The sequence below is a fragment of the Astatotilapia calliptera genome, chromosome 10, assembly GCF_900246225.1.
Source record: "Astatotilapia calliptera chromosome 10, fAstCal1.2, whole genome shotgun sequence".
In the NCBI taxonomy this organism is placed as follows: Eukaryota; Metazoa; Chordata; class Actinopteri; order Cichliformes; family Cichlidae; genus Astatotilapia; species Astatotilapia calliptera.
In genome coordinates, this window is record NC_039311.1 from 11712810 (window position 1) to 11727923 (window position 15114).

The following is a 15114-nucleotide window of genomic DNA, read 5'->3' on the forward strand; positions in this document are numbered from 1 at the left end:
ACCTCACTGCCTCCTATTGGGCAGAGGGAAGAAGAACAATGAAAACTCACCATTTCTTACCCTAAAAAAAAAATCAAAGATTTGAAGATGCAGCAGTGGCGTATAAACACATGAACAGGGATGTGGATAAGAAATTCTCAGTGCATTGTGGGAAGTCCACCAACAGCCCAAACCTTTAGCAGCATAACTGAGGGATGGTCCAGGATCATCTGATGAAGTAGTAACTATACATTTCATCAAAGAGGACAGCTTTAAACCTAATCTTAAAAGCAGGGCGAGTCTGCCTGTTTCACAGGAGGGCTCTGCCTCTCATTCTACTATTAGAAACTCTAGGAACCACAGGTAAGCCAGCAGCCTGTGACCAAAGTGCTCCACTGGGATAATATGACAGCAAAAGACATGATTGGGCCTGATTATTTAAGACTTAGACGGATTTTAAATTCAGTTCTGGATTTAACAGAGAGCCAATGAAGAGAAGCCAAAATGGGAGAAATATGCTCCCATTTTCTAGTACCTGTCAGTACTCTCAATGCAGTGATCTGGATCAAGTGAAGGTTTATCAGGGGTCTTTTAGAAAAACCAAGGTAAAGCTATTCAGAGTAAGCATTTAGTTAAACACCGTGTTTCTGACATTTAAAGTGCCACCTATAATAACTTTAATAAGTGGAAGCAACAATATGTTTATATCCTTAAATTATCTTTTAATTTCTGCTTTAAGGGAACCTTTTTACATTCTGTGATTTTGATAGCTTTCTGGTCACAAAATGAGCTCATAGCCTGTGGAACACCATTAAATCTACATAATGGTTGCATAAAACTGGATTAGGTTTTAAAAATTGTATCACATTGAATTATGGGAAGTGTAGTATCTGGAGGTTTGTGGTTTAAAGGGTACAAACATTTTTTTAATTTTCTCTCCAGACATTTTAAAGTTAAAAGTCAGATGGCAGAAATTTTAAATAATAAGATGAACATACATGACCTGATCCCTCAGAGCACTCAGGCTTCAGATGGTTCTATTTTTTGGTAACAGCAGAATAACATTTTAATAGCTTTGTTGTATTCTCTGTATTCTATATTACTAATCCACACCTATTTATTGTGCACAACTATAGTGGTTTTTAAATCAAACGATCAGTGGTTTTGCCAAAACAATATGTACTGATTGTTTAGGAATAACAGCCATCCCTATACACACAGTTTGTACAAAGTCTCCTGCTTTCAGAGGCTCAAAAGTAACTTAGCTTACTTAGTAAGTTAGCTGAGGCTTGGTCCTTCTGTCAAATTATATAATTAAAAGTATGAACTTGATTCCAAGGAACTTTTAATACCAGATCCAAAGATGTGCATATGTAAGTGAAGGAGGCCGAGAAGTTGCCAAAATAGTAAATCACTGTGAGGAGATTTGCTCAAATGAGCCGTTTACATGTCTGATGTTAGTTCCACCAGCAGATGTCAGTAGTGACCTGCATGTGGAATTAAATGTTCAAACCTCGGGTCAGATCAGAGCACAGCAGCCTCTGCAGACTCAGGGAGGGGTGGAGAGGATACCGGCTGACAGACTTCTCTCCAAGTTAAAACAGGTTCGACATAGACTGTTTTAATGACCCCTTTAGTGTCAAACACGCATAGATGCACTTGTGCCACTTCTATCATAGGCTGTTTCCTGTTTTGGATGCTACTGCAACTTTTTTGAATGTGGAAACTGTTATTAACATTTAGGAGATGATTTATTATTATTATTATTATTATTATTATTATTATTATTATTATTATTATTATTATTATTATTATTATATAAAAACAATATTTGGTCGGGTAGTTTCACTACAAGCACTTTTAATCAACTGTTTGCCGCAACAACAAAAGAGCAATAAAAAAACCCTCTTAATTCCAAAGACCTCCAAGTTGTAACTCGAAATTAAAGTATCGTCACATCACATCATCTGATTCACTTCATAGTGAAGGGCAAGTCTTAATGTTTACCTTAAAAACCCAGAATCAAAAACGAAAAAAAACCTTGATAATAGATTTTTATTATTATTATTATTATTTTGTAATATGCAAAGTAAATTTGTCACTCAGTCACATTTTACACCGAATTTTGCTGAATTCGATTAATTTTCTATTGGGTTTTTTCATAAGTGTAGATCGTCGGTCTTTCTGTTGGCTTCTTGAATGCACACTGATGTGTAGCTCCAAGCAGAGGATCACTTTTCAGATTCACCGCCAGAATCCACAGTGACTTTAAATATTCCATGAACTGGGAGTGTCCTGCAACTTGCCTCTCTCCATTCATTTCTGTGAACAGTGGAACTTCACATCGCGACACGGAGCGGAGCGAAAGGGGCGAAGCAGCGATGTAGGAACTTAATCACAATCCGTGAGGGCTTCGCTCAAACCTTTTATCCTTCGTTTCATTTACCTGCGGCGCAGTCTAAAGTGTCATGCCCCACACCTTGCTACTACCTCCTCCTTTCTTTCAGTCTGCAGTGCATTTCTGTGCGCAAATGTCTACGCATATGCACGGCTCTGAAAGACAAAGAAAAAGAAATCAGTTGTGGCTTACTGACATCTGCAGCGTCTCGGCCCTGTGATTAAAGCCTAAACTGAAAGGAAAGCATAGTGATAGATTTCTACTCTCTAGGCGGCTTTTGTAGCTCCACATTGCGCAAAGAAAAGGCGATCACCAGGGGCGCACAGGTGGGTGCGCTCTCCAAAGGTGCCAACAGATCTGTGTGCGCAGCTCCACCGCTCAAACAGTGTGACAATTTGGACACAACTGGTCCATAAAACACACTGTTCGCCTAAAACTAACCATCGGCTTAGCTACAATCCATCGTTCCGCTGTGTTTGATCAGTATAGGGAGGATGGATTTGTATGCACTGTAGTCTTGGGAGGAGAGGAGGGACATGGGCGGGGCTGAGGCGCCTCTCGTTTCCCCTCCATGCTTAGCGGGGCAGCAGGGCTGGAGAGACCTCCGGGGAGCACAGTCGCCAGTCCAGCACGGAGACCCGCCTGGCCAAAAAAACGCGCCTCACACTTGCCAGGATTGCCAAATATTCCTGAAATATATACCTGCTATTTATGGCATGTGGCTTGTAACTTTACTCCTGCTGTACTCTCTCCAAGAAGGTAAGAGAAAAAAAAGAAATGCTTGGGATATTTCACACCATTCATACTGAATGCTGGAGTTCTTCCTTCTTTCTATTTATATTTTTAAGTTGGATGAAATGTACTGAAGAGGATTACGATGCATGTGATGGTTTGGATGATTTGTGGCTTTTGCTTTTTGGTGCATCATCGAGTATTTTGTAATGAGTAATTTGTTGAAAAAACAAAAGATCATTTAAATTAAAAAAAAAATGCATAAAGCCTCCGCGTTGAGTAAGTAGAAAATGTGTGAAAGTAAAGGTGTGAAGTGCTTTTTTTCCACCTGGATGTGTAGTGGTTTTATGCAGCGGACCCTGATCTCGCAGATGGTGCTGATAGCACGGATTGTTTTCGCATTACCAACTCCAGTTATGAATATGTAAAATGGCTGAATAGGGAGAATGAGGTGCAAATATAGAGGGAGGGTTGAGACAGAAATGAAAACATGGAGCGGCCTGCAATTACATAAATTGATTGGCAATTTTCGAACACATTCCCCTCAAAATGTTGCCCTCTTGTAAAGTTTTTTTTTTTTTTTTGAAAGGGGTTGGATGCGCGTGATTTTTGAAATCTTGACGCTTTCATTGTGTAGCATTTGCTAATTGCAGCTGTTTTAATGGGCTGTATTTGACTGCGGGCGCTCGCTTCCACAGAGATGCTCTCTCTTTTTTTTCTTTTTTTTTTTCAGGACGAGATTTTAAAGGGTATTAATTGATTTTCCTGTGTGATGACAAATTGTTCCCATTTTAAAATGGATGACAAATAAAAGGCCCATTCTCCTAGAATGGCCTTATTAGTTTAATAGGTCTCCACCCACATAAAGGCCATAATTAAGTGTATTCAGATTATGTTCCCCCTTATTTAATTTATTTGGTCCTTTTGAAAATTCCCCCTTTTTAATTCTGTCTGAAAATGTAAAAAGAAAAAAAAAACCGGAGTTGCATTTGTTTAAATAGATTCTGGGTTTTTTTCCTTTCTTCTTCAGTATATGCAGCAAATCCCTGACCCTATTGCAAAGTTGATCTTCTGCTATTGCAGTGCATTATAATAATCCCGAACAAATCTGAGTCCAAAATACCAAAATTCAACACCATCTCTAGATGAGAGCATTTTATAGGCCTTTGTGTAGCCTATCTATTTAGAGACTTGTTTAAACATTGTTTTTCCTTATTAGCAGTGGCCCTGAGAAGCTGTAAATTTATTTAGCAGAAAGTCCGGGATACGGTGGATTGACAGGAAGAAGGAATATGGCCGTTCTCGGTGCAAACGATCTCAAGTAGGCCATTAGGTCCATTTGCCATTTTTAAGTTGTGATATTTTCTGTCTTTCTATTTTTTTTTTTAAATTAACTAATTAATTTATTGAGGTTTTTTTTTAGTTATCCAATAATATGACTTAGCTATATGCGCTACATGATTTTTATTCAGATTTAATTTTGATTATTCATACAAATAAATTATTCAGTTTGAAAGCTGTCACTTCATTGCCTCGCTGGCTTCTGTGGAATCGTATTAATATATGCGCAAATTTATTTCACCAAATGAGAAACTCCAGGGGCGTGGGTGCAGATTATAGACTTGCCCGGTCATGTTCCTCGCTAATAGCGCACCTGGACCCCGCGGTAGTGTTCGCGCGTGTGCCAGCGCGTGCGCCCCGGGTTCTTGTTTGTGTGTTTGTGTTGGCGGGCGCGTGGAGGAGGGCAAGTGACTGGGACGTCCCTCTTGGTTTGGTTGTTAGCTTGTGTTTTGAATTTTCCTGAAACTCGAAGTTATTTTACTTATTTGTTTTAAATATAAGGTTCTTTACGACACAATTTATACACGAATAATGTTTTTAAAGGGTACTAAATCATGTCGGAGGGTTTAGGAGACAAGCAGGACGTAGGGTAAGTAATAAATGTTCAAAGAAAAGCACATACATACATTACAATTAGCATTATTTGCAATTAAACGAGGATTTATTTATAGCGCTAACTGGTGGTTTTAAAGTGAAATTAGGTATTTTCATTTTGCTGCTAATGAATTATAGCCACAGACCGTATTCAGTGTAACTGTGGATTAATTAGCAGGTTATAAAATCAAGTTTCATGTGTAAGGCCTGCTGTAGGCCTGTTTTGAATTTTAATATGAAATCTAATTAATTAAAATGGCAAATTTTATGTATAGCATGTGAATGATATATCCCAAATTTTAATTGGAGGTGTGTAAAGCGCTAAGGTGAACCTGCTCCCTGCGCTCTCCGTTGCTCATCCCCCTTGCCAATAGAAATGTGAAAAAAATCCCCCCTTTTCCCTTCCCAGCCCAATTCCCTGTGCTTCTTTGCAGGGCTACACAATTAAAGCTGCAATCTGAGCTTTATGCACCACTCAATGACAGAGATGTGTGGTCCACAGGGGTGCCAATCATCACTCAGGAAGGACCCAGGCCTCCATTTTATTTGCCTTTTTTTAACCAGATCAAGCCTGGCATCATTTAATTTCACATTTAAGAATGTAAAATTAAAACTTAAAGAGGTTAAAGGAAAAGTGAAGAGCTTTCCGAGTGACTTTGCCCTTTTGAACAGTAAAAATACCCAAATTCTGACTTATTTATTTCAAACTGAAATGTTTCACAGCTGAAATATGAATATAGACATTTCTAGGAAAAATATATTTTAAAAAATGAAAATACAAGAGTTTAATGATAACTGATCAGACTTTATTTAGCAACACAAAGCCCACGTATCATTGACGATTTAACAAAGAAAACATTTCTGCAGAAATTCGTTGCCAAATGGTGGGGAAACTGCTGGTGTTCGGCAGCAAAAAAAAAGGGGGTTATTGCACTTCCCAGCTCACCAATAGGACGTCACAGCTCTGTCACTGTCATCCTGCTCTCCCATTCGCCCTGAAATCTATTATACATGCAAATGAGTTTATAAATAAGAAGTCATCAATGAAAATAAGAGAAAAAGGGTGCAAACAAATATCAATTACAGTAAGAAATTTGTTTATTTTTTAATTTTTTTGTTTCCAACAAGAACTCTGTGTAACAGCACCAAACACAGTGCCAAACAGATCCAGACCTCCTCCAAATTTTATTGGATGCCGGCGCTGCACATTTTTAGAAGGAGGGAGTGTTCAGCAAATCTCAAATCTCTGAAGCAAGTAGTTGTTTTTGTTGGATCTCCCTCTCTCTACCTCCATCTCTCTCACTCTCTCTCTCTCTCCGTCTCTCCCTCCCTCAATCGCTTCCTCTCGCAGTAACTCCCCTCCCTCTCTTCTCCCTCATCACTAGGCAGAATTAAAGGTTGGGGGAGGGGCAGTTTATGCAGACTGTGCTGGGACTTGTGATCCACAGATTTGATATTCACATTAAGAGAGAAACTGGCTGCTTTGATGTGAGGGGGAGCAGGTCCCAGGGGACTGCTGAAGTAGCACACTTTTTTTTTACTGACACAGCACACTCGGGGGTGGTTGGTGGTGGGGGTGGGTGCAGTGGGGAGCATATTGTTGGGGACAGGGTGTACAGAAAGACAGTGGGTGGGGAACAGCGATACCCCTTCGTTGATTAGATGTAACCTCAACAACCCCCCCCCCCCCTCCACACACACACACACGCACACTTCTCCACCCACCAGCCACCTACTTATGCCAGACCCTTGAGAATTATCCTTAAGCTTACACCTATCTTTATCCCCCCCCCATATCTCACCAATATTCAATTCACACCTCTTGTGCCAGTGTGTCTTCTTCTAGTGCATCCTGTGCCGCTTTGTTTCCACACACATTTGCACTCCCTTTGCCCCCTTATCAAAAGACAACTCACAACTTTCTGTCGCAAAAACAGGATGAGTGATGGAGAGGTGGCAGGCAAGGAGTGTAGTCGGTGTAGTAGCCACAGTCTGCTTGGAAGTGAACCTGTTTCCAAAATAGCAAGAACTGGAGGAGAGGACGGGAGAAGGGTTTTGACATATGCCATGGCAAATGTAAATCCTGCTTTTGACCTTTACTGCACATGCCATACCAGTTAATGAAAGATGAAAATGCTGTGAAAATTATTGTAGCACTGGGGAAGGAATGGGAAGATGGAAATGGGTGAAAAAAGAGGGAGAGGAAGAGAAGCAACCTGTGGATGTAATATGTTGATGGTTGGTTGCAGGCACATCTGAATGGGACTTTAAGAGTTTCTTTTCCTCCTTCATTACAATATAGTTATGAACGTCAGGTGTGTGTGTGCGTGTGTGCTTGTGTGTGCATGCACTCCTGTGCATACTCCCATCCCGTCCTGGAGAGACGTAGATCAGCTGCATTATGCATGATGAAACCTTGCATAGGTTATGACTTCTGCCTCCTCGACATACATATTCATGCGTGACTCTCTGGCAGGATGTATAAAATAGTGGCTGTGACTCTGACAGCCTAAGCTTTACCGTGTGTTCACACCGAACGCGATGGGCGCGTGAAAAAACGCCAAAACGCCCCTAACTTGACGCCTGCACATTCGCGACCTCTACGCGTGTCCAAGAAAAATCGCTCGCGCCCCAAAATATCATATTTTCACGCGCGTGAACCGGAAATGTGGGAGGGATGTGGGAGGGATGTGGGAGGAAGTTGTGCTAGACCGGTATCTTTGAAAGATGGCAGCTGTCGAGCTAGCGCTTGAAGAGAGAGTCTCCCTTCTTTATTTACTGTGGAGAGCAGAGCAGCGGCGTAAGAGACGTCCTCGCCGTACCTGGGTCCATCAGGTCCTCGAGACGCGTGATCAGTTTGGTGAGTTTCACCATTTGCTACAGGAGCTGCGCCTGGATGACGGCAGATTCCAGCGATATCATCGCCTGTCACTCGGCCAGTTTGAGGACCTGCTTTCCCGCGTCGGTCCCAGAATTGCCCGCCTAGACACCAATTACAGGCGCTCAATTCCACCAGCAGAGCGCCTGTCCATCTGCCTGAGGTTAGTAAAAGTGTTTAATACGGTAGTCCTGTAATGATACCTGTGCTAATATATGCTAAACCATCCATTTATACACTGCTAACATGGATGTGCTATGCTAAGAGTGAATGCTCTCGGTGTTTACCGATAGCAAACTGGTACGACACGACTTCACAATATTTGTAGTGATACACTGACGGTCTCATCAGGTCCCGATTTAATTCGATTTATGCTGTTATCAGTGTTTGAATGATAGCATGGCTGTGGTGTCATAGGTATGCTCTCGGTGTTTGCTGATATCAAACTTGTACTAGGACCAATGTGGGTTAACCTTTGTAGTGATACTCACTCCTTTTCACATCTAGACCTGGTTTAATTCTGGGATAGTTGAATATTTGTTTAAAATCACGGCAGATTGTTCCAGATTATACCAAATATATATCATGTAATTATCCTTATATTTACAAAATTTTCTATGCAAGATTCATGTTTTGTAATTTCTATAATGTATTTTGTAACTGAAGTACACATAATACTCATTTTGAACACTGTTGTCCAGGTTCCTTGCCACCGGGGACTCCTTCAGGACCATCGCGTTCAGTTTTCGAGTCGGTGTGTCCACGGTGAGCCAGATCATCCCCCAGGTAGCGACGGCCATCTGGGACTGTCTAGTGGACGATTTCATGGCTGTGCCTTCAACTCAAGACTGGCGGTCCCTCTCTGCTGTGGAGCTCTGGATGGGAAGCACGTCCAGACGAAGGCACCCCCCAACTCAGGATCCATGTTCCACAACTACAAGGGAACTTTTTCCATTGTTCTCCTTGCGGTTGTGGATGCAGAGCATCGCTTCCGCGTCATTGATGTTGGGGGGTACGGGAGGACCAGCGACGGTGGTATCCTGGCCAACTCCACCTTTGGTCAGGCTCTTCGGGCTGGGACTCTCCATCTGCCTCCAGACCAGCCTCTACCTGGTGGAGAACACCGTGGAGCCCAGCCCCACGTCTTTGTGGCTGATGAAGCGTTCCCGCTGCGGCGTGAGCTCATGAGACCTTTCCCTGGACGCCTCCTCCCTTTACAGAAGAGGGTCTTTAATTATCGCCTTTCCAGGGCCAGGATGATAGTGGAGGGTGCCTTCGGTATCCTCTCCTCACAGTGGAGGTTGTATCGGCGCGCCATGGAGCTCCGTCCTGAAATTGCCGAGAAGTGTGTGAAGGCAACGTGTGTTCTCCACAACTTTCTGCGCTGTGTGGACGAGAGAGGGGCACCTGCTGTGGGAGGTGTGGCGCCTGCTGTGGTGGAGCCGTTGCAAGGCCTGGGTCGTGTGGCAGCAAACAACTCCTCCAGAGAGGCTGTCCTGGTGAGGGAGAAGTTCATGGCTCACTTCTCGGCAGAGGGAGCTGTGTCTTGGCAACCAAAGGAGTAGCCTGTTTGAAGTCTGAACGACTTCCCCACAACGGCTCTTTTAAGAGCCACCCACAAACCTCTAAAGAGTGTTCCTGTCTTTTTAACATTTTCTTAATGAATGGAGCTCTACTCCAAAATAAACTAACCTCTTTTTACTCTGCAACTTGTCTTCACTATGTTCCTATATACAGTGTGGTGCAAAAGTTTGGGCAACCTTATTATTAGTGTCTGTGAAGGTTCACAGTCATTATTTTCCTGTATGAATCGCTGTTACAGTAAAAAATGTTACTTACATATATCATATAGGAGACACACACATTGATATACACTACATATTTATGTTATTCCTCTTTTTTTGTGTTGCCAATTTATGCACCTGCTTCATTTAGTTTAAAGTTATTGCACTTTCTGTAAATCCAGTGAACTGCATTTCACTTCTCAAATATCACTGTGTGTCTCCTATATGATGTATTTAACTGACAATTTTTATTGTGACAACCAACGATTTGTACAGGAAAATAATTACTTTTCACAATGTTGCCCAAACTTATGCATCCCACTGTATTAGTATGTTTTGTTATTGGTGTAATATGAAATAAATTCTACTTTTGTCAAGTCCGGTGCCAATATTTGCTGTGTAGTAGAACAAAGACATTTGTCAGTATAAATGTTTATTTGATAAAATATATAAATTCAGTAACAAAAGGATAAATATATGACATCAACTATTTACAGACAGACAGGAATAAAATATACAAATTCAGTAACAAAAGGACATAAATAACATAAATATATGAGATCTAACTATTTACAGAGAGACAGGGATAAAAAGGACCCAGCTTGGAGTGGAAGAGCCTCAGGGAGAAGGAGGAGAAACATAAGAACATTGTTTCTGCCCTGGAGAGCTGCTGCCTCATCAGTAAACTACTGATCATTAGGGTCCAATGTTTCCAAATTTAGCACAGCTGTGCTGTTTTCAAAAACTGATTTATAAATTTGGAATTTCACGAATTCTCGTGTCTGAGGCGGCATAATAGGTAGCATCGTATAATTCTGGATGATTTGCCACAGCACTGATTAGTTTCTCCTCCATTTTGAATGCAGAATGAATGGCTTTGGCTGGATCTGCCCCTTTGAACTAGGTAACAGCCACGTCACCAGGCTCCTGATTGGTTGTCGCGGCGCGATTTTACGCTGGAGTTCAGATTTTTCCAACTCGAGCGGGGGAGGCGAAACGCGCGTATGCACAAAATGCAACACATAAACTCACGCGCGTGGATTTTTTCGCGAGTCAAACGCCTGAAACGCCCTACACTCACGCGCGTTTCTGGCGTTTTTGCGTTTTCGTATGGCAAGCCGTTAGAGCCATAAATCGCCACTTTCCTAACCCGTTTGGTTAAGAAATGGCGTAAAAAACGCCGTTTAATTATTCAAAACGCCGAAAAAAGCGGCGTTCTGTTCCGACAAACGCCGCTTTTTCCGCCACTCGGATGGCGCCCTGAACGCACCATCCGAGTGACGTAAAAAACGGCGTTTCCGTCTGTCTTTGAACGCCGCTTTTTACGTCACTCGGCACAAAACGCCGTTTTTATGCATCTTTGAACGGCGTTTTTTACGGCGTCCTCTGCCAGCTGTAACGGCGTTTTATTTAAATTATGCAGGGCACTCCCCATGGTTCCCTCATCCAATTACTTTCAACTCATTTCACCCAATCAAAGAAGAGGAAGTGCAGACCACACTAATGCATCACCGATTCACCTTGCTGCTAAGTGATTGCCTATTCAGTACCAGTGCTTGTCACAGTATTCACTTGTATTATAATCCCACTATGCATTTTGATGTGTTTAAGGCATGATCGAGCAAACAAACGACAGAATACTTTTTCTGAAACCTTAACTGTGTTACCTGTTATGGCAGCTAACAGGTAATGAGCAGAGCTAGCTCTGCTCATTTCTGAGCTTCTTTCTTATTTTCCTCTTTACTTCTCTTAACCTTTAACTTATGTTTTAGCAATCAGATCCTGCCATCTTGCATTACCGCTTCGTGCTAGTTATGTTGACTTTTCTCTTCTTTTGTCTCCACTTTTTTCACCCGCATGGCTCCTTTGTTTACATTAGGGATCAGCTGTTAGCGCTGCGCCCTGCAGCTGCGCTACCGGCAGACAGACCCTACATCCCCAGTGAGGGAAGAAACGGGGGTGATGTCTCCCGAGGACACCTCACACACCATCTCTCCTTCCTGTAATCACTTTAAATGTGAGATCGCTCCCTGATATGATTGAGGAGCTAATGACGCTAACCCGGTCACAGTGGCAGTATCCCGGTACTCCCTCTGTGAGTAGGCTGCCCGGCTTCCAGCTGCTGCGGGCGGACAAGACGAGAGACATTTAAAGTGATTACAGGAAGGAGAGATGGTGTGTGAGGTGTCCTCGGGAGACATCACCCCCGTTTCTTCCCTCACTGGGGATGTAGGGTCTGTCTGCCGGTAGCGCAGCTGCAGGGCGCAGCGCTAACAGCTGATCCCTAATGTAAACAAAGGAGCCATGCGCCGAGTGTCCAAACACGGGTGAAAAAAGTGGAGACAAAAGAAGAGAAAAGTCAACATAACTAGCACGAAGCGGTAATGCAAGATGGCAGGATCTGATTGCTAAAACATAAGTTAAAGGTTAAGAGAAGTAAAGAGGAAAATAAGAAAGAAGCTCAGAAATGAGCAGAGCTAGCTCTGCTCATTACCTGTTAGCTGCCATAACAGGTAACACAGTTAAGGTTTCAGAAAAAGTATTCTGTCGTTTGTTTGCTCGATCATGCCTTAAACACATCAAAATGCATAGTGGGATTATAATACAAGTGAATACTGTGACAAGCACTGGTACTGAATAGGCAATCACTTAGCAGCAAGGTGAATCGGTGATGCATTAGTGTGGTCTGCACTTCCTCTTCTTTGATTGGGTGAAATGAGTTGAAAGTAATTGGATGAGGGAACCATGGGGAGTGCCCTGCATAATTTCAATAAAACGCCGTTTTAAACGCCGTTACAGCTGGCAGAGAACGCCGTAAAAAACGCCGTTCAAAGATGCATAAAAACGGCGTTTTGTGCCGAGTAGCGTAAAAAACGGCGTTTCCGTCTGTCTTTGAACGCCGCTTTTTACGTCACTCGGATGGTGCATTCAGGGCGCCATCCGAGTGGCGGAAAAAGCGGCGTTTGTCGGAACAGAACGCCGCTTTTTTCGGCGTTTTGAATAATTAAACGGCGTTTTTTACGCCATTTCTTAACCAAACGGGTTAGGAAAGTGGCGATTTATGGCTCTAACGGCTTGCCATATTTTCGCAACGCCAAAACGCTTCCGAATTTTCGCGGGGGCCGCAATCGCGGGTCAGCGCGCCTTTCCATTGACTTTACATGTAAACCTGACGCTCCGCCTGCCTCTATCGCGTTCGGTGTGAACACACCGTTAGCTCCAGCGGTGCCTTCGGTGCTCCAACACCTTCCAGTGAGGGCTGCTTTGCTCTCTGGTGCTGTGTCTGAACGAGCTTGATGAAGCCTCCTGGGTGCAGTTGAACTACAGCAGCAACAACACTGAAACCCCACAGCTTTGGTCAATACTGCTATTAGGGTAATGTCTGTAGACATATTGCTAGACTTAAATTCTTATTATGGTTGGAAATCACAACTCATGATTTCATGATACAGCGCCCACAATAACAATGATATCACGATACAGTGATTTTGCAGAAAAATGGCTCCTAAAAAAGGCAAAAATCAGTTGCAAAGAAACAAATGTGACAAAGGGCAGGTCTAACTGTGAAGAAGAAACTCCTACTACAGATAATCCTCCATCCTGAAACACAGTATGACCAAGATTTACAATTTTATTATTTTCTTTTCAATATGATCACCGATGCCCATAAAGTCAGCGGGAAAGTGTTTACCGAGGTCAGAGCAAAGCAGATTTAGAAACTAAATATCATGAGAAATAAACAAAAGTTTTCTCCTGCATTTGTGCTGAATTTTAAGTTTATAACTCAACTTTTTGGGGGAGGGGATAAAAATAGGGGTGGGATGGCAATTTGGCAAACAGTTTCGCAGTTTGTGTGTCATGCTTGAGAACATGTTCTGACATGCCCCGTAGGAAGAAGATGTTTGGTGTTTGGGGGTTTATTTGGGCAAATAAACATTTGAAACCCTCACATTGGACCCTCAGAAAATATGCTTTTTTCTTTAATGGCACTTGGTGGAACTCTATATGAATATGTGATCAAATGAGGTTTTATTCAACTACCCTGTTTTTTTTTTTGTCCTCTAATTTGGAGTAAGCACAATAGGCATTTAGAGGTGGGAATCACCAGACACCCCATGATGTGATATTATCTAAATACGATACTCAAAATGTGACATTAATGGGATTTTTAACATTTTGTGATATGATGAGTATTGCAATAGCATATATTGAGATTTTTAAAAATCTTTTTCAGCTCCAAATTATGTTCTCAAAGTTAAACTTTGTCAATATCCAATTTACAATCAAAACTGCTCCCAACAAACACCGATGTTTACATCAGCACTGTAACTTGCACTATTTTATCAACCGATTCACACTACAACCTGGGTTTGCCTCTTATCTGTATTTAATTTTATTTAATTTTAATTACTGTACAGTAGAGCAGGGCGATATGACCAAAAATATTTATCATGATATACATTTGAAAATTTGCGATAATGATATAACTGACGATATAATTGACACTAGACAAAATACTTTACAACTCCACAACTTTATTAGTGCAAAAAAAACCAACATCAATGTATTTTCACTTAAACAAGCAGCTGTTTTTTTTTATCTGCATTAAAGTTATATAAAAATTAACAGTGCAAATGCAAATCCTTGCTGACAGTTTAACCAAAAGGCATTTCCAGTGGAAATTGGCCGACATATCCTCAGCATAACCATGTATAATATCCACAAAACTTAAGAAGAGGTTATACACACACAACACGGTAATATTATGTTGAAGCACAGTACGTATCACTCCGCGAGGCGCCTGCCTACGATAGCCGTAATGCTCCGACACTCCAGCAAGCGCTGCGGCTTCGTAGCTTAGCAAAGTCGTACTAAAACATTTGACAGATTTTCGAGCGCCGTGTACATAAAATCGTTTCGAGGTCAGTAAACACAACCAGAATTCATACATAAGGCACACGGGATTATGAGGGGCACTGTTGATTTTCAGAAAAATCAAAGGATTGATTTTAAGTGTGCCGTATTTTCCAAACAACACGGTAATAACGACGGCCCGCTAGCATGCTCTACCAAAAACAGTGCTTTGTTGTGTATCTGACGGACGAAAGCCAAACCAGTTCCACACCACTGAAGTTGCAGCATTTTTACAAACCAATTCTGGTTCATCTGTTTCATTCAACAATCCGCTTTCGTCCTTCTCATTCTGCGTCACCGCCATGCTTTTTCCGCCATGTGCGTATGAAAACAAAGGCACTGCGCATGCGCGTTTTACGCATATTCTATCGCGATATTTCATTTTCTTATCGTTGCCCAACATTGTACCGTTATTACCGTGAAAGGTATGATATGGCCCAGCCCTACTGTACAGTACTCTGTTTTTGGTAACTATTGACTTGATGTAAGTTTGT

General features: G+C 42.0%; 1 protein-coding gene across 4 annotated transcripts in view; it reads left to right on the forward strand.

Annotated features, from left to right (window-relative positions):
- The first annotated feature begins 2335 nt into the window (after window positions 1–2335).
- LOC113030275 (Down syndrome cell adhesion molecule-like protein 1 homolog) overlaps window positions 2336–15114 on the forward strand; it is a 59750-nt gene continuing 46971 nt past the window's right edge. For all 4 annotated transcript variants that reach the window (XM_026181540.1, XM_026181542.1, XM_026181541.1 and 1 more), the window contains exon 1: window positions 2336–3136. In XM_026181540.1, the coding sequence (XP_026037325.1) occupies window positions 2914–3136 (223 nt within the window). In that variant the 5' untranslated portion in view covers window positions 2336–2913. The remainder of the gene's footprint in view (window positions 3137–15114) is intronic.